The sequence below is a fragment of the Dermacentor andersoni genome, chromosome 1 (assembly GCF_023375885.2).
Source record: "Dermacentor andersoni chromosome 1, qqDerAnde1_hic_scaffold, whole genome shotgun sequence".
NCBI lineage: Eukaryota > Metazoa > Arthropoda > Arachnida > Ixodida > Ixodidae > Dermacentor > Dermacentor andersoni.
The window spans coordinates 183,685,206-183,705,840 of NC_092814.1; the positions used below are offsets into that span (position 1 = coordinate 183,685,206).

Sequence of the window (20,635 nt, forward strand, 5' to 3'; positions counted from 1 at the left end):
CGAGCTTAACAGGCCCATCGTGCCAGCCTCGGCCGCTGATCCCAAGATACAGAAAATGGTTGCGACGGACCTGTCTTCTGTGCAGGCTGAAGACCTTTACCAAGTATTATCGTCCTACTGTGATATTTTCGACTTCGACGATCGCCCTTTAGGCCAGACGCTCGCGGTCAAGCATCGGATTCTTACTGGCAATGCTACTCATATTCACCAACAACCGTATCGAGTTTCTGCGTCGGAACGCCGAGTAATTCAAAACGAAGTCAACAAAATGCTAGATAAAAACATCATTGAGCCTTCTTCGAGTCCCTGGGGTTCGAGTCCCTGGGTATCACCTGTGGTGTTGGTTAAAAAGAAGGACGGCACATGGAGCTTCTGTGTAGATACCTTCATCGGAACAACATTACTAAGAAGGATGTCTACCCGCTCCCACGTATAGACAATGCCCTTGACTGCCTCCACAGTTCCAGCTATTTCTCTTCTATTGATCTTCGTTCTGGATACTGGCAGATTGCTGTTGACGATATGGAAAGTGAAAAAACCTCGTTCATCACACCTGATGGCCTATACCAATTTAAAGTAATGCCGTTTGGATTATGCAATGCCCCTGCCACCTTTGAGCGTATGATGGACTCCTTGCTCTGAGGTTTCAAATGGTCCACATGTCTCTGCTACCTCGACGACGTCATTGTCTTCTCGCCCACGTTCGACACTCACCTTGAGCGTCTAACAGCTATACTTGATGCATTTCGAAAGGCGAAGCTGCAACTCAACTCGTCCAAATGTCGTTTCGGCCGCCGCCAAATTACTGTTCTGGGCCACCTCGTTGACGCTTCCGGAGTACAGCCTGATCCCGACAAAACTTGCGCTGTCCGAAACTTTCCGGTTCAGAAGACAGCCGCAGACGTTCAAACTTTTGTAGGGCTATGCTCGTACTTTCGTCGTTTTGTTCAAGATTTTGCGGCAATTGCTAGACCCCTCACTAATCTTTTGAAGAAAGGCGTACAATTCTCGTGGAGTACTGCAGAAGCTGCCGCCTTCTCTCGTCTCATCACTCTTCTCTCCTCACCACCCATTCTCGCCTACTTCGACCCTGATGCCCCTACAGAATTGTGTACAGATGCCAGCGGTCATGGCGTAGGTGCCGTCTTAGCCCAGCGTCAGCGTGGCCAGGATCGCGTTATTGCTTATGCGAGCTGCCTCCTCACACCATCGGAGCGCAACTATCCATTACGGAACGAGAATGCCTTGCTGTAGTCTGGGCGGTTGCGAAATTCCATCCTTACCTTTATGGTCGCCCTTTTTCCGTAGTCACTGACCATCATGCTCTCTGCTGGCTCTCATCGCTAAAAGATCCTACAGGCCAGCTTGGTCGATGGGCTTTGAGGCTACAAGAATTTTCATATTCCGTGGTCTACAAGTCTGGCCACCTGCACCAAGACGCTGACAGCTTGTTGCGTTACCCTGTTGACGACCCTGACTTCTCCAATATTACCATTGCTGCTTGCGTATTCTCTGTATCGCAGCTGCTTCATTTCGCCTATGAGCAACGTCGTGACGCCTTCATCAGAGCACTCAACGACCGTTTTGAACACTCTCCGGCCGATGCCACTCTACGCCTCTTCGTCTTCTGCGACGGTACTTTGTACCGTCGTAACCTTCATCCGGACGGCTCTGAGTTCCTACTTGTCATACCTAAACGCCTCCGCTCAACCATTCTAGAAGAGCTTCATGACGCACCAACGGCAGGACACCTTGGCGTATCTCGAACCTGTGACCGTATACGTCGCCGTTTTTTCTGGCCGGGCCTGGCCCGTTCCGTACGACGTTACGTCGCCGCTTCTGAACTTTGCCAATGACGCAAGAAGCCTTCCCAGCTCCCCGCTGGTTACCTGCAGCCACTCGACATCCCTGCCGAGCCCTTCCATCGTGTCGGCTTGGACCTTCTCGGCCCATTTCCGGAATCTACATCAGGAAACAAGTGGGTTGCAGTCGCAGCGGACTACGCGACCCACTACACCGTAACCCGTGCTCTTCCGACCAGTTGCGCAACTGATGTTGCGGACTTCCTCCTGCATGATATCATTTTGATTCGTGGTGCTCCGCGTCAATTTCTAACAGACCGTGGCTGTACGTTCTTAGCCAAAGTCATTGACGACATCATGCGTGCCTGCTTAATACAGCATAAATTTACCACCTCCTACCACCCTCAAATGAACAGCCTCACTGAGCGTTTGAACCACACCCTTACAGACATGCTATCCAAATACGTTTCAGACGACCACTGTGACTGGGACCAGGGTCTACCATACATTACGTTTGCATACAACTCTTCCCGTCACGAAACTGCTGGCTTTTCGCCTTTTTACCTCTTGTATAGCCGTGAACCGACGCTACCACTGGACACTGTGCTTCCGTCCACCACAGCTTCAACTAGCGCTTATGCCCGTGATGCTATCGCCCATGCTGACCATGCTCGTCAACTTGCGCGTGCTCGTCTACAAGTCTCTCAAGGCAAACAAAAGCAACTCTAGGACCTCCGTCACCGTGATGTCTATTTTATGCCCGGCACCCTCGTGTTGCTTTGGTAACCATCGCGTAAAGTTGGCCTGTGTTAAAAACTGCTTTCCTGCTACACAGGCCCATATCGCGTGCTCCGCCAAGTGACCGATGTCACCTATGAAATCGTTCTAGCCACGCCCACTACGTCATCCGCTGTGACAACCAGTGACATTGTCCACGTCGCCCAACTCAAACCCTACAATTCTCCATGCGCCTTGGATATTTAACAGCACCGTGACGGCACTTTTGCCGCCGGGGGGTAGTATTACGATGTCATCGAGCGATGCTCAAGGGACGAGCCCCCGCGAGAACGACGACGAAGTGGGTCTGTGCCCTTGGCGCGAGCGAGTGTCTGACTCAAGTGTAAATAGCATGTATATAGCCTTTTTCATCTGTCTTTCCACACGTAGCAATATAAAGGAGATTTATTGAAGTTCGTAGTGACTGCCTACACTTCTAGGATGCACCGAGCAGTCTCCTAGCTCGAGCCTGTGCTGCACGCTTGATACTGCTGATGCTGCTGACTCTGCGCTCATGTTCGTTATCTTCCTTACAATGGCCCCGCGGAAATAAAGGAGCCATCCTGGCGACTTAGTTTTCTGGAAGGATGGTAGAATGGTGATAGGGCTTGAGACGCTGAACGTGAACAACTTCGCGGTTACGTCGCATGTCGGACGGCGGTGTTAGCGGCTCAACCAGGTAATTAACGGGTGATGTTCTCTAGAGAGCTATGGAAAGAAGAACGAAATGATTGGTATAACGTTACGGGATAAGAAAAGAGCGGATTGGGTGAGGGAACAAACGCGAGTTAATGATATCTTAGTTGAAATCAAGAAAAAGAAATGGGCATGGGCAGGACACGTAATGAGGAGGGAAGATAACCGATGGTCATTAAGAGTTGCGGAATGGATTCCAAGGGAAGGAAAGCGTAGCAGAGGGCGGCAGAAAGTTAGGTGGGCGGATGAAATTAAGAAGTTTGCAGGGACAACATGGCCACAATTAGTACATGACCGGGGTAGTTGGAGACGTATAGGAGAGGCCTTTGCCCTGCAGTGGGCATAACCAGGCTGATGATGTTCTCTCTAGAACACGGTATGGCCCATCGTACTTCGAAGGAGTTATGAAGCGAGCCCATGCGTGCGGTGTGGCACTAACAACCAGACGAAAGTACCCGGGAGAAAAGTGGGTGTCGAGTTCTGGCCGTCGAGAATGGCTTTTTGATGGTCCTGGTCGTCCGAAGTGAATCGCCGGGCCAGCTGGCGACATTCTTCGGCGTGTCTGGCAGCTTCTGAGATCGGCACGATTTCGGATGGGTCCGGCCAGTAGGGCAGAATGGTGTCGATTGTGTGCGAAGGATGACAGCCGTAAGGAAGGTAAAAGGGTGAGAATCCAGTAGTGGCCTGAGTGGCGGTGTTGTAGGCGTAGGTAACAAACGGAAGAACTAGGTCCCAATTAGAGTGATGAGGTGAGACATACATGGCGAGCATGTCACCAAGAGTTCGATTAAAGCGTTCCGTGGTACCCTTAGTCTGCGGATGATAAGCAGTGCATTTACGATGAAGAATAGCGCATTCAGCAAGCAGTTGTTCGATGACTTCAGATAAGAAGGCACGGCCTCTGTCGCTTAAAAGTTCATGTTTACCTCCATGATGAAGGAGAAAACGGCGAAGTATGAAATTGGCGACCTCCTGCGCTGTAGCATTTGGTAGAGCAGCAGTCTCCGCACAATGGGTTAAGTGGTCTACTGCAACGATTATCCACCTGTTGCCGGTAGGAGTCAACGGAAGTGGCCCGTAGAGATCTATGCCCACGCGATCAAAGGGTCAGATGGGCATTGTAAAGGCTGGAGTTCACCGGCGGAGTTGTGCGGTGGCGCTTTGCGGCGTTGGCACTTATGATAAGAGCGGACGAAGTTTCGAACAAAATTGTACATTCCTCGCCAGTAATAGCAGTGTCGAAGTCTTTCGTAGGTCTTGAAGACTCCCGCTTGGCCACATTGAGGGTCGACGTGGAACGAGGAGCAGAACTCTGGGCGCAAGATTCTCGGAATGACGAGTAACCAGGTGCGTCCCTCTGGGGCATAGTTGCTTCGATACAGTAGCTGGTCTTGAATCGCAAAATGAAAAACTTGGCGCCAAAGCGTACGTGACGCTGGAACTTATGACGTATCCGAGAGAAGGTCAAGCAGAGATGCAGTCCAGGGATCATTACGCTGTGCAGCAGCGATAGTGTCAAAGTCCAGAGAGGACAATGTGCACTCGCAGGAGGAGTTGTGACTGGCCTTCGGGGGAAGCGGTGATCGAGATAGCGTGTCAGCGTTGGAGTGCTTTCGCCCGGAACGGTAAACCATGCAGATGTCGTATTCTTGGATTCGCAATGCCCAGCGGGCAAGGCGGCCCGGTAGGTCTTTGAGTGTCGACAGCCAACATAGTGCGTGGTGGTCGGTCACTACATCAAAAGATCGGCCGTATAAATATGGGCGAAACTTTCCAAGCGCCCACACAATGGCCAAACACTCCTTTTCTGTAACGCTGTAATTGGTCTCCGCCTTGGTTAACGTGCGACTCGCGTATATGAGGACGTATTCTGTGTGGCCAGGTTGACGCTGTGCCAACACAGTGCCAAGGGCTACACCGCTTGCATCGGTATGGATTTCGGTTGGCGCTTGAGGGTCAAAATGGCGAAGAATGGGTGGCATGAGAAGACGGTGCAAGGTTGTGAAGGCGTTGTCACACTATGGAGACCATGATGAGAGATCTCTAGTGCCACCAAGGAGCTGCGTGAGAGGCGATATAATTGATGCAAAGTTTCGAATGAATCGCCGGAAGTGAGAGCAGAGGCCGATGAAACTGCATAGCTCTTTCATAGTGGTAGGTTTTTATAATTAATTTAATTATGGGGTTTTACGTGCCAAAATCAATTTCTGATTATGAGGCACACCGTAGTGGGGGAAACCAAAAATTTTGACCACCTATAGCACCTAAATCTAAGTACACGGGTGTTCTCGCATTTTGACTTCGTGCGACTTCGTGCTCAGCAGCCCAACACCATAGCCACTGAGCAACCATGGCGGCTGGTGGTAGGTTTTGGGTATGCAGTAACGTAGCTTCTTGAGATCCGGGCGAATGCTTTCCTTTGACACAACATGGCCTAAAATTGTGAGCTGACGAACAGCAAATCGACACTTCTTCAGGTTAAGTTGCAGCCCGGCGTTGGTCAAGCAAGTGAGTACGTGCTGGAGGCGGAGCAGGTGCGTTGCGAAATCAGGGGCGAACACCACAATGTCGTCAAGATAGCAATGACAGATTTTCCATTTCAGGTCACGCAGAACGTTATCCATCATTCTTTCGAACGTAGCAGGTGCATTGCAAAGTTCGAAAGGCATGACGGTGAATTCATACAAGCCATCTGGTGTAACAAAGGCAGTTTTTGGGCGATCGGCCTCCGCCATCGGAACCTGCCAGTAGCCTGATCGCAAATCCAGCGAAGAAAAGAACTCGACTCCCTGCAAAGAGTCCAGAGCATCATCGATGCGTGGTAATGGGTAGACGTCTTTCAACATGATCTTGTTCAACCGCTGAAAATCAACACAGAAGCGGATGGAACCGTCTTACTTTGTGACGAGGACCACGGGAGAGGCCCATGGGCTCTGCAAAGGTTGAATGACGCCTTGACTGAGCATGTCATCGACCTGGTCTGCAACGATGCGACGTTCCGTAGTGGACACGCAATATGGTCTTTGTCGCAGGGGTGAGTGAGAGCCAGTGTCGATGTACCGGTAATGCTCGACCGTCGATGCACGGCCAAGATATGTTTGCGCAACGTCAAAAGAACGGCGGAAGTGCTGAAGGATTGCGAGAAGTTGAGATCGCTGCGAATGCGTCAGATCTTCGGTGATGAATGGGCTGAACACACCAGTCCATGTTAAAGGGAAGCTGAAAGGTTTTCCAGAAAAAATGAGTGAAGAGCAGTACGCCGTGGTTTTCAACCCTCTGAATTCGAATATCGCATCGAAATTGAGTGAAAGAAAGCGCAAACATATTTTATTTCGACGAAAAGTACAGCAGCAGACACGCCCAGCTCGCGCGCCTCGTTTCCGCCTGTGATTGGTCAGGCGCCTCGTGACGTCAACAATGGTGTTCGTCCGGACCGACTGCTGCTGCTACACACGAAGCACGGTGCAAAGTAGTTTGGTGGTGTTTTGCTGAGACGGTCATGGAAATTTTCGAGAGCTTGCGTTTCCCTGAGGAGTTCGGCGTTAAGTCCAAACTCTACGAGAGCGATTTTGCGCGCGACGGTGACGGGTGACGGCTTCGAGCGACAAAACGGGCCGTCGCTTGAACAAATCGCTCGGTGTTGTCGCTCGATCGCTCGTTTCTAGAAATCTAGAACTCGTCACTCGTCGCCCGGAAATGCTATGAGCGACTAGCCAATTGTGCGAAGCCGAAACTGGATGTACATAACTCAAATACTGCTGTTTGTCGCACGGAACAAACAAACTATTGAATTTTACACGTGCAAGAATAAGAACCTAGTGCAAGACCTTCAGAAATATTTTATGCTCCTTCTTCAGTAAAATACATAAACTTAAATTGATAAAGCATGCGTCACGCTAGTTTCGGCGCGTATATTGCTGCCCTCATTCCGGGAAGTCGTCGCTCAAAGCCGTCGCTCGCGTGGAGTTCGGCTTGCAGACGACAAGTGAACGCGACAGCCATCGCCTCGCTTGTAGCGCTGTCGCTGTCGCGTGCAAGATCACTTGTAAGGGGTTTATACTTGTACATACTACACGTACGTACATACTTGTACATACTACATGTCGCGAGCCGATTGCGAAGAGCCGGCCTCTCCAAGAAGAAAAAAATGCTGGTGCAAGCACTGCTTTCCACGCGAACGAAGGCGAAGTGTTAGCATCTCCTTGTGTTGGAAATGTTCTTTGGCGAGTATGTTTTTTTCTAAGCTGCATTCAGCGTTCCAGTGAGTACGTTTCCGGGCAAACAACTGTAGTGTTATGTTCCTGCATGCCTCCTCGTAGAACGTAAGCGGTGATGCGATCTTCAGGATTTGTGCGCTGCCCCAAAGCTGTCGGCAATCTACACAGACGGTTTAAACGCAGGAAAAGTTTACCGGCTGTTGTAGCACGTGTAGTATAGAACCTTCATCAGCGCGCCATCCGCACGCTACTCGTAACCGACGAATTCCGTCGGCTGCGTGAGATTGTCGGTTTCTTATGTGTGCGAGAGAAGGGGGAGTGCAGCGTCTTGGCGTGAGCAGGCTTTCCAACACATGCAAACTTTACGCTTTCACTGCGTTATGGTAGCTGCATGCAGGCTGTTTCACAACACACGTGCGAATAGAAAATTCGCGGCGCTTGGCGATGAAACGTGCGTCAAGGGTGGGCGATAAACATGCACCTTCCATTCAGCGTGCTAACTATCTTTTTTTTAGGAGAACCCAAAGCACGCATTATTGATAAACTCTGGTAGTATCGTCACGAAAGTGGTTAGAGCACAACACTTGTTCTTGAGCACTTGACAGCAGCCTCCCACTTAGCTGAAAGCTTCTTGTCTTGCAGGAACTAATGGAACATCGGAACATCGTCGCGGCCGCTGGTGTTCGTGCAAGCGTAGGCTGCACAGAACGCCGGCAAGATCGGCCTACAAGTTCAATTGATGCTGCGCACGTCAACTACCACTCCTACATACACACAAATAAAGGAATGTAGGGTCGAGCAAAGCAGATTAGGACGGCACGCACGCAGGAATAAGCCCGGTCAGGCACGGTCGCGGAGGCTGCGAAGGAGCGGAACACCAGTGTTGACGTCACTACGCCGCTGTTTCCGGCCTGCGCTCGCATCGTCAGCGTCAGCAGCAGGGCACGGCGCTCGACGGGGGGCGGAGCTATAGCGCAATTTTAAACGACAATTGTGTCGCTCCTAAGTGAAAAATCCCCCCAAAATTTTACCTTCATGGTTTATAAGGTTCCCGCATCCGTATATGAGCGTCTTATTGAATTTGACAGACTCTTCAGCTTCCCTTTAAGTCGGGTACGGAGAGGGCACTCAGTTCTTAGACGGCAGTAGAAGGCACTTCGTCGAGGACGGAGACAATTCGTGTTGAATCGACCGACTCGACGTAACCAAGGGATTCGCGGTGGAGCAGTGATAGCGGGGATGAAAGATGATTGTAAATGCGCATTGTGCTGACACCGGCAGCAAGGTCAAGAGCTGCAAAGGGCAAAGGAAGTGTTTTTCAGGTAACAAAGTGATGAGAGGGCATGAAGAAGACTGTCCCGTTGGATATGGTACTACAGAAGACCACCTTTGCGTCTTGTACAAGCACACACCCAGGTACCAAAATTGGGGCCCACCATCCTGCTGGAATTTTCAGAGCTGTTCGAACCACCCTCGCCAGATCGTCCAATAGTGCACAATGTCACACACCACATTGTGACTAAAGGACCACCAGTATATGCCCGACCTCACGACTTGGCACCAGACCGTCTGAAAATTGCAAAGCAAGAATTCGAACACATGCTCGTGTTGGGCTTCATTCGTCCTTCCGCTAGCCCTTGGTCATCTGCTTTACACATGGTGTCCAAGAAGACAGCTGATTGGCTATCGTGTGGCAATTACCGTGCCTTAAACAAAGTGATGATTCCCAATAGGTGGTACCCTGTACCCCACATCCACGATTTCACCAATTCGCTTCATGGTTGCTGCATATTTAGCAAGATGGATCTAGTAAAAGCCTACCACCAGATTCCTGTCGAGCCTTCCGACATTCCTAAAAACGCAATCATTACCCCTTTTGGCATGTTTGAATATGTACGTATGGCATTCAGCCTCTGTAATGCCACTCAAACATTTCATTGGTTTGTTGATCAAGTACGCCGTGGCCTGACTTGTTGTTTTGTCTATTTAGATGACATTCTTGTATTCAGTTGCTCTGCCGTGGAACACTAATCTGACCTGTGTAAGGTGTTTGAACACCTCCGTCAATATGGCCTGGTTGTAAACATCTCGAAGAGTGAGTTTGGCGTTGCTTCTCTCAATTTCCTGGGCCATCGAGTAGATGAGCATGGCATCCAACCCGTCCCATCCCTGTCCAAGCCATTAAAGATTTTCCACGTCTGCCTTCATCACTACGGGGGGAGCCATGTAATGTACAGTACTCGTAAAGCCCCGCGGTGGAAGAAGAGACTTGACTAGCGCCATCAGGTGTATAGGCTTGACGATGGTAGCCGCGACATCAACGCAGTCACCTGATGAATAAATGGCAATTCTTTGTGGGCTTTCTGTTCCTACACTTTTCTTCCGTGCAGCGTGGCCAACCATTCGATCAAGTACCAGAAATGAGAAGCTCTTCAACAACACAAAGGCCTGATGGGAAGCAACGATTCCCCCAAGTTTTATGCACGTGCTTGTCCCATCTTTATCTGTGTGTGGAATTTTTAGCGCTCATCCCCCCTCAGTAGTTACGGTTAACTTGATCCGTAATGAAGTAGAGGCACGCCATGAGTGGGGCTGCAATGCATGTGCATAGGAGAGGGGATCGCCCTCATGACAGCACCCCCTTCGGACCACCACTAGCCCTCGCCTTGCTTTCAGATTCAAGCTTTCCCTTTCATCCATGTCGCTCTTTCGGAGCATACCTCCTGAAACTTTCTGTTCCGTGGAAAAGGGGAGGGTGTTAGTGGGCGGGGGGGTTCTACCCCCCAAACCACACCCTAGCTACGCTAATGCTTTGTGGTGTCATTAGAGACTTTTAGCCTGTCCGCTATTCCGGTAAACGGGAACGGTTTGGGCAGATTGCCGGATTTGCGGGGGCGTAAACGTGAGCGGCCAGAGCAGTGCAGCCGCCTGGTAGCGTAGAGTTCAACCAGACAAACGCAGTGCTAAAACTGCAGTAACCCACTATATCCTGCTTCGCTAGTGGTGAAAATTTTTGGCAGCGGCGTAATTGTGAACACAATTACGCCACTGTCGAAAATTTACACCAGCAGCTAAGCAGAATATAGTAATTAGCTTAGTGTTTGTGTGGTTGAGCTTTGCGCCACCAGCCGGCGCCACCAATCTGGCCGCTCACGTTTACGCCCCCGCTAAACCAGCAAACCGCCCACGCTTTCCGGAATACCGGACACGCTAAAAGTCTCTATTGCCAGATGGTGCAACATGTCTAGAGAAGTGCGATAATGAAGCCCGGCTACATACACGAGTCATACATGACTCGTTTTAGTGGTGAACGTATGGTATGTTGCTATATTGCTTTAGTGCTAATTTCATTAACATAACCATTCTTCATGAGATGGGTTCTGTCAGAATTTTTTCCCTGATCATGAGCTAAGATTGCATCAGCTTCATTCAGAGTGGCTCTGTACTTTCATGAATGTAAAGCAGGCAAGCACGCCTCACAGTAGTTATTTCGTAGGTCGGTGTTGTATACTATTCTCACCGCACTTGGAAGTGGCAAAACTACATCTGAAGCATGTTCACTGCAGGTGTGCTTGGGACAATAGCTTCCTTCATATTCTTTCAAGGTTTTTCAAGGTTTTCTGCTGTTTTGCGAAGCCGACCCACGGAAACTGTACCTTTTATGAAGCGGCAAGTTCCGAGGAATGCGCAGATAGTGGACTCTTATCGGTGGGTGGACTTTTCACCATTTTATGACATCTTGAATCTCCGACCACGCCACGAGAGCGCCAACCCTAACGGGCTACGCCTACTTACGGCGCGGCAACGCGAGAAGGCGTAGGCCTAGCCCGGTTGCCGGCACGGACGACCGGCGTTCCAAGCGAACTACTGAGCAACAGAAACCATGCCAGGGACCATAGTTGTCGAGGGGATGGAAATCGCCCCGGAGGAGCTCGATGAAGCGGGATGGACCACCGCCCTCGGCAGCAAGCGAAAACAACCAACGAGTACGCCGTCGTATAGCGGGCAACGTTTCACCAAGAATATGCCGGCTGGCAGCCGCACGGCCAACTGCCCGGCCAAAAGGTTCATGAAGCAGGTAACGGCAGCCTCGAGGCTACCTAAATTACCGAAGGACCAAATCAAGATCATCGTGCGCCCCAAGGGAGGCCTCGACGTTTCCAAAACGGATATCATACTCCTCGCCCAAGCCCTAGCCATGGCGGCGGCCCTGACGGAACAGCAGACTGCCGAGGACACCGTGTGCCCAAACAAGATGCAGAACATTTTGGTTATCTCTACCCCTCACGATCAAAACGCCAGGGCATATGCAAAAATCAGCAAAATACATACTAAACTCGGCGCCTTTGAGGTGTCAGCCTACATTTCTGCGCCTGATGACACGTGCAAAGGTGTAATAAGAAACATCGACCCTTCATTTGACGAAGCAGCCCTTAGGAGGATGATTCTGAACCCAAGAAACCCTACGGCATTAGAAGTCAGAAGAATTAAGAACACGCAAGTAGTTGTTATACTCTTTGACGGCATGCGAGTGCCCAACACGGTCATGTGTGGAGCCGCCCTCGTTCCATGCTTTCTGTACAAACGGCAGGTGGATGTATGCTACGCGTGTGGTCACGTGGGTCACAGAGCCGACGTGTGCCCCAGTAGCGAAGAGGAAAAGAACAAGTGCCGTGGCTGTGGGAAAATGAAGTCTTCAGAGTCGCAAGAGAAGGAACACCAATGCACACCCAAATGTGAAGCATGCGGCGGCCCCCATATCACCCGGGATAGGACATGCAAACAACGCTACCAGATCCCATATATCGTTAGGCGTCGGCGTCGAAGGCGACGGCAAATGGAGCGAAGAATACAGATGGACAGCGGCGAAGACATCATGATCTCCTACGCACAGAGCTCGGCGACACCTGCGGCAGCCCATGGTGGATCCACCCTGCGAGCCCGCTCACAATCGAGGGGGCGCTCTCGCTCCAGGAGGCGAACCGGCTCAGGGAAAGGCGGGAATTCCAGCGCATCCAGATCGAGATCCCGGTCCCGGTCTCGCTCCCAGCCCGCCAAGCGGGCCACGTGGGCTGACAAAGTCAAGGGCTCCGGCACAGCGCCGTCGATGGGAAAGAAGACTACGACGGCCAAAGGAGCAAGTGGTGAGGCACAGTCAGAGCAAGTGAATGATCCCCGAATCCAATCACTTGAGGCGGAAAATCAACAGCTCAGGCGCGAACTTGCAGAACTTAAGGAGGCCTTAAATAGCATTAGAGGGCAAATTTCGAACCGCGACGAGGATAAAATTAAAGCTCTAGGCCCGCTTGCTGGCAAATCCAAGCGTAAAGCTCCCAACCCAGAACCGGTGAGCGAGACAGAAGAGGAGGATGAGATGGCCGAGCCGAGCGAAGCCACAGCTACCGCCGCCGATCCTCCGGCCAAAATAAACAACAGAGGCAAGCTAGCTGCCATAGAAAAGACCCTAGGACGCATGATGGAAATGCTCTGCGGGATGGAGACGAGATTAACTCAACTAGAGAGGCCCAAGGTCCAAGCCAAAGGCAGGCTTACGGTGTCGACAGTGCAGAATCAGGCGAACCCGAACCCCGAAAGTAGGGCTAAAGAGCTAATTGATCATTCTCAGTAGACAAAATGGCGAACACAAATAGCAACAACCTCAAAATTTGGCAGTGGAACTGCCCAAGTTTCCAGAGGCGCAAGGCCCCATTGGGACAGCTTATCAGATCTATTGCGGACAAGCCGCAAGTTATATTGTTACAAGAAACGCTATGTACAGCAGAATTTTCACTCTCGGGGTACCGCACCATAGCATACAGGAGTGAAAAGGGCAGAGGTATCGCTACCCTAATCAGAAAGAACATCTCGTTCGTTGAGCACGAGGTCCGCGCGTACAAAGCGGGCCTCGAGGCCCAGTTAATAGAAATCGTACCCAACAGAACAATCAATTCTAACATTTTCATTCTCAACGTGTACAGCGCACCATCGGACAGGAAAAGAGACTTCAAAACATTATTAGGCACCACGTCTAGGGCGGCGAGAAGCGCGCCTCTCGTTGTCGCGGGTGACTTTAACGCACCCAATACGGAATGGGGGTATGGTTACAAAAGTTCAAAAGGAACGAACTTAGCCTTCAACGCTGCAGAGCTCGGCTTAATACTCGTCACAGACCCAAGGCTCCCCACCAGATCCGGTAATTCGGTCAGTCGAGATACGACCCCCGATCTCACCTTCCTCCGAGGTATCGAAGGCACGTGGGACAACCTCCAGGAGGGGCTAGGCAGTGACCATTACATACTTGAAATTCTGTTGCGTGTCAAACCCAGACCACCCGTGAGATACGAGTATGTGGACTGGGACCTCTTTCGAAAAATCAGAAATGACACAGTCCCGCCAGACGAGACGTATGCAGATCTGCTAGAGAATCTGAACTTGGCAGTTAAAGGAGCAACCAAAGAAATCATCACGGATCTTGAAGTTCCTAAAATGGACTCGAGACTCGCTCACCTTCTGGAAGCCAAACACGCCCTCTCAGCAAGGTGGAAGACCCAAAAGCTTAATCGTAGACTAAGATCCAAAATCGCGCTTCTTAACAAGGAGATTGATACCTATTCGGCCCAGCTCGCGCGGCAGCAATGGGATGAGACGTGTACCGAAACGGACGGGCGTATGCGAAGTGGTAGCAAATGGAGCTTATTGAAAAGTCTTCTCAACGATAAACAGTCTAAGGTCACCCTTAACCTTGCAACGGATAGGCTCATTAAGAAGCAAATTGCAATCGGTCTCACCGACATCGAATTAGCCAACAACTTAGCTCATACTTATCTCCCCCTCGCTAAAGATGCGGATCGCCCGGTAGAGCGTGTGAACTACATGGGATTCTCGGCACCTGATCTAGACGAACCTTTCACCGTGTCAGAGATCAGACACGTTCTCTTCAATCTAAACGGCAGGTCAGCCCCGGGACCTGATGGAATCACGAACAAACTTCTCAGGAACTTAGATGATAGGGCAATCGAGATAGTCACGGCCAAAATAAATGAGGTATGGAAAAGTGGACAGGTCCCGATAGAATGGCGTACCGCAAAAGTGGTACTCATACCCAAACCAGGAAAACCCCCACATATAAATAATCTGCGGCCTATATCCCTTACATCATGCATCGCCAAGGTTGCGGAGCACGCGATACATAACAGGATAACCGAACATATTGAAAACAAGGAGCTCTTTAGACACAACCTAATTGGCTTTAGACAGGCGTTGTCCACACAGGACGCTATGCTTTTGCTTAAGAAAGCAATCTTTGATAACCCTACTCGCGACGTGAGAGGGATCCTCGCACTGGACCTCTCCAAGGCCTTCGACAGGGTCACGCATAAACACATACTGACGGAAATTTCGTCTCTCAACCTGGGCCAGCGGTTTCATGATTACACCAGATCTTTCCTCGCGGATCGCAAGGCACACCTCCGATTAGGCATGGTCACAGGAGGACCCTACGATCTAGGCACCTGCGGCACCCCGCAGGGCTCGGTCCTGTCCCCACTCTTATTTAATATAGCCATGCACAAGCTCTCCACTCGCCTCGCTGCAATCCCAAACGTTGGTCACGCCATTTATGCGGATGATATCACGATCTGGGCACCGGGCGGATCGCTAGCCATGCTCGAACACTCGTTACAGAGCGCGTTGGAGGCTACTGAAGACTTTCTTTCAAACACGGGCCTTGAACTCTCCCCCGCTAAATCAGAGCTATTGTTATACCGCCAGTCCAGACAGGGGGTCAGAAACCTTGCGCCTCTGGAAACTCTGCCGATAGAAATTCGAGCTAAAAATGGGCATCCTATACCGAGGATGGACTCGGTGAAAATTCTAGGTCTCCTCATTAATGCCAAGGGCTGTAACTCAACGGCCCTCAACAGGCTCACTGGACAGGCTAGTAATGTCCTAAGACTTGTAGCCCGCGTCTCAAATCGAAGAGGCGGTCTCAAAGAGGACAATTTGCTCAGAGCCTATCAAGCATTCTTCTTGAGTCATGTTATCTACATCGCACCGTACCTTAATTGGGGTAAAGCGGAAAAGGCCAAGCTCGACTCCCTAATCGGAACCGGCCTCAAGCGCGTGCTCGGCCTTCCGCAGTCCACAAGCACTGAGAAGATGCTGGAGCTAGGACTCCATAACACCATCGATGAGCTAATAGAAGCTCACACAGCGGCTCAGATAATGAGACTTTCATCCACTAAGCCAGGGATTAAGATTTTAGAAGAAGCAGGAATCCAACCCAGACATGAACCGGCGACCAAAGTTAGCTTGACCCGGGAAACCAGAGCTCGCATCATGGTTGAGCCCGTTCCGCGAAACATCCACCCAGTGCATAACGAGGGTAGGAGATTGGCGAGAGCCAAGTCCATCCTTAAAAAGATAAATCAGAAGAAACTAGATGCCCTCTTTGTCGATGCTGCCAGATATGACAGTGGGGATAAGTTCGCTGTCTCGGTGGTAGACGCGGCAGGCAACCTGGTCAATGCAGCCTCTGTTTATACGAAGTTTGCCCATGTGGCGGAGGAAGCGGCGATCGCTCTGGCTTTTCACAGCTCAAAAGTTCCCACTATCATCTTCTCGGACTCGCGCACGGCGGTGAGATCCTTCTCGTCCGCTATCGTATCGGAACAGGCGAACAGTATTTTGCTTAAAGCACTTCAAAAGACTAGGGCGAGCAGCGAAACATACCACATCTCGTGGTTCCCAGCCCATCTAGATAGCTCAGTTAACCCGCTTGGATGTAATCCTAACGAGCAGGCCCACCGGAGAGCGCGTGATTTCACGTACCGCGCTGTCGCGGGTAGCCAGGCTCGTAACGAGGTCAACATCCACAAAGATCCATTATGTACTTTCCATGAAATTGTTTCCCATTATCGACTGGGCAGGAGGACATTTCCACCCCCTCACCCTAAATTGAACAAACCTCAGGCTAGCACACTCAGACTTCTGCAAACCCGTTCGTATCCCTCTCCTCGGTCTCTTAACAGGATAGATCCTGCCCACTCACAGTCGTGCCTCAAATGTGGTCATGACTCATGCTCTTTTGAACACATGCTCTGGCTGTGTCCAGCCCTTAACGCCTCTCCACCCATCACGAAAGAACAATGGCAGGAATCGCTCAAGAGCAGCAATCTCCACATGCAACTCCAGGCTGTCCAGAGGGCCCACGACATTGCGGCGGAACTTCATCTCCCGGTCCCATCGTGGGTGGCGCCACCGACTTGATCTTCGGGAGCCTTCGGTTTTAGCTCCCCAAGATCTCAGTCCCTCAGGACTCAAATAAAGTTCTTGTCATGTCATGTCATGTGCTTTAGTATTAGTCTGCCGGGCATCAGTCTGAAAGTATTTATTTCCGCTGCTACTAGAAGGGATCCAGGTGGGTTTCCTCTCTTTTGAATCCGACTCCGACATACCTGCTGAGTTGAAACTTCAATCAAATGACTGGGCATGAAATTTGGCTCTTACATTTGTCTCCTTTTTTTTCTCTCTCATCACTCTAGTTCGTACTAGTTGCATGCTGTGTTTCCTACGTCATTCACTATGGTATGTTGTTTCCAGGATGAAAGAATCAAGTCCATGACCTCTGAGCTGGAGACACTGCGGCGGGAGCATCAGGAGAGTACTCGCGAGCTCAAGGAAATGGTGGAAACAGTGCAACAACTGAAGGACCAAAATGCTCTCCTCAAAGCACAAAGAGGTTAGGGCATGCAGAGGCACAGAAAGTGGTGTTATTTATCCATGATGAAGGGCGAGCACCTACTTGGTACTGATTAATGTACTAAAGAGTGAACATCACATATGTATTAGGCTTGATAGGTACTGATAGGTAATACATATGTATTAGGCTTGCAGTCAGCTATGGCTGACTGCAATTACAAATTTCACTTAACTTATACCATTGTAAAGCTTTGGCTGGCTTGATGTTTTTAATTTTGAAACCGCTTAGTTAGACCAAAGCTTTCGGCTAATTCACACACTTTGGTTTACTAAGGCAGAGTAAACTGCTAAAAAATCAGCTGAAGAGAGGACAATCATGTAGAATGAGTAGTCGGAATAAGCCCACATTTTTTTTTTATTTAATACCTACTGCAGTCCGAAGACCAAGCAGGAGGGGAAAAAAATGAACATAGTGAACAAAATTGAACAAGTTATACAACAGAATATAGAAAGTACTACTACTTGGACAAATATAGACTAAAAATATGATTCGAAAGACATTGCAGACAAAAGTTGCACAAATTTGTAAAACCACTTTTATGCGCACAAAGAAAAAGCAAACACTAGTTCATGAGTTGTCAAAATCTGATAGCAAGGTTGCTGTATGTGTTAAGGGGTGCAGCTACAAGATGGTGCCACTGACCCACTTATGCATTCACGACTCTGATATCCTGGATGCACAGAGTGTGGTTGCTCTGTCTCTCTCTCCCTCCTCTAGCTGACTGCTTTGGCAACTGGCAGTGGCCATTCGATAAAGGTTTAATTTCATGTAATTATGTATCTGTTGACTTAACATTTTATTTTGAATCATATTTATTTCAGCTTGCAGTAGTTCAGTCTTCTGATCATTCAAACTTCTGTGTTGTCTAGGAGTTCGAGCTAGCCGTGTTCACTGTAAACATCTTTGTTGAATAGTGCAGTGCCATTATTGAGTGTTTTGCGAAGTGCCGGCTTTTTAAATTTTGCTTTTCTGTTACTGTTCTGATTGTGCACTTTGACAGCATTGGTGGTCCTCAGACTGGTTGATTGAGTAACTAGGGTTAACATATATATATATATATTTGTGAACTCCCAAAACGTGTTAATATAAAGCTTAAGAGCAGTTCTTGAGGGCCTGGTTGATAAATAGGAACCAAAGACAAACTAAGTATATAATTACCTTTAGGTTAGTGTGAAGGAATAAGCAAAAATAAAATGATGTAGTGTTCCACACAAAAGAATGCCACAGATGAATCACTTGAATGAATGTGTGGTTTTTATTGGCACAAGGGCCAGGTATGGCCAAAGAGCGCCATGCCAGTTTTAGTGATTTCGCAATGGAGTGATGGATTCTATGAAGTTGAAGTGACATGGCTGTAAAGTGCGTAAAATCTACATGTATTAAGGTTGTGGTGATGACTAAGAGCACCATGCCAGTTATAGTGATTTGGCAGTGGAGTGGTGGATTCTATGAAGTTGAAGTGACGTGGCTGTAAAGTGCGTAAAATCTACGTGCAATAAGATTGTGGTGATGACTAATGACGTGTACTATGAGCCTTAAAGTACATTGCGAAAAATTATATGATATACAAAACATGTCAGATGCAAAGATTGGCCACAGCACTATGGTGTCACCAGAGCCCTTGAGACACAAGGGCGTGGAGGCATGTGCTATACAATACTGCTATCGCAGCCGCATCCTCTGAAGACAGGAAGCGCTATGAATGTATGGGACTGATAACATGTAGGACAACATGATTGAAGAAACCGAGGACTGCTTCAGCGTTAAAAAGCAGTTCTTTGCCAAGAAACATAGCCGGGTGAAGTGGGGTACAATAGCGGTATGCCAGAGGAAAATGTTTTTCTCCCAGCTTCAGCTTCCCGACACCCCAGTAGGACGTGGAGCACGGTCAGCCTCTCCCCGCATCTACCACAGGTTGGAGGTTCATTTCCAGAGAGTAGAAAATTATGGCTCCCAAATGTGTGTCCTATTCCCAGTTGACAAAATAGGACATCTGTTCGCCATGATTTTGTTACGGAGGGACAAAAACCTAACTGTGGCTTTATCACGTGCAGCTTGTTATTTGTTTCTGCGTCCCACAGGCGTTGCCAGTGGTTCCGCAGTTTCCTTTGTAAGAAAGGCTTCAGATCAGTAGCAGGGACCACAGTGGTAAGAGTAGCTTGCAATGTAATTGATCTGGCCATTTGGTCTGCTAGAACATTTCCCTCAATGCCTCTATGGCCAGGTACCCAGCATATAATGATATGCTGGTTAGATACTGTATGTACGCTCTGCACAGAATGGAGTAGAGCTCAATAAGTACAGGGTTTTTGTGTTTACAGAATGACTTTAGGGCTTTTACGATGCTTAGAGATAAATATGACTGTTTTTCGCAGTTTTGATTTCATTATGTGCTTCACTGTCGACAATAGTGCATGGGCTTCTGCCGTAAATATACTAGATTCCGGGTGCAGTGCACCAGATTCTGAAACAGATGGGATAGCTGCGTAAGAAACCCCTGCATCTGACTTGGAAGCGTCCGTGTAAAACTCAGTGCAAGAGTACTTATACTGGAGTTCTAAAAAATGCATTTTAATATGTGCCTCTGGCGCATGTTTCGTGACATCTACAAACGACATATCACAGTCTATGAGCTGCCACTGCCATGGCGGTAACAGTTTCGCTTGAGTCATAGGACAGTGTTCAAGAAGTGGAACACCCACACGCAAAGCAAACAGTTTCCTCACTGCAGGTCGGTTATGGAAGAGTGTAGCAGCGGCGATATCGTTTATGGTGAATAACAAGGATGTTCAATGTTCACTTGTACTCTCAGAAAATATGTAAAACTGCTATATGACCGCTGCAGATGAAATGACCACTGATTTGACTCTACATATAGGCTCTGGATTGGACTTGTCCAGAAAGCACCAGTCACAAGACGGATACCCAGCAGGTGGACGGGGTATAGGATTTTTAATGCACTTGGTGTTGCAGAATTATAAATTATTGCTCCATAATCAAGGCAGGAGCACACAAGACTGTTATATAAGTCCAGAAGGCACTTTCGATCACTACCCCATGTAGTGCGTGACAGAAGCTTGAGAAGGTTCATTGTTTTCAGACATTTTATTTTCAGATTTTGAATATGGGGAATAAACGTGAGCTTTGAGTCTAAAGTGATTCCCAGGAATTTATGTTGGTTGCTCACAGAGAGTTGGTCTCCCTTGACTGTAATACTGGGCAGTTGTGCTACCCCTCTCTTGTTTGAGAAGAGTATGAAGGTACTTTTTTTTTGTTTATTTTGAAGCCGTTCTCATCCGCTCATTTAGACAATTTGTTTATCCCAAGCTGCACTTGTCGTTCGCAGATAGCAATATTGCATGATTTGAAACTTACTTATACAT

The 20,635-nt window shown here is 49.1% G+C and overlaps 1 protein-coding gene across 2 annotated transcripts in view; it reads left to right on the forward strand.

Annotated features, from left to right (window-relative positions):
• The window catches only part of p115 (General vesicular transport factor p115), an 81,194-nt gene that overhangs the window by 37,482 nt on the left and 23,077 nt on the right, over positions 1-20,635 (forward strand). For both annotated transcript variants that reach the window (XM_050195182.2, XM_050195184.2), the window contains exon 15: positions 17,093-17,231. In XM_050195182.2, coding sequence (XP_050051139.1) covers positions 17,093-17,231 — 139 coding nt within the window. The remainder of the gene's footprint in view (positions 1-17,092; positions 17,232-20,635) is intronic.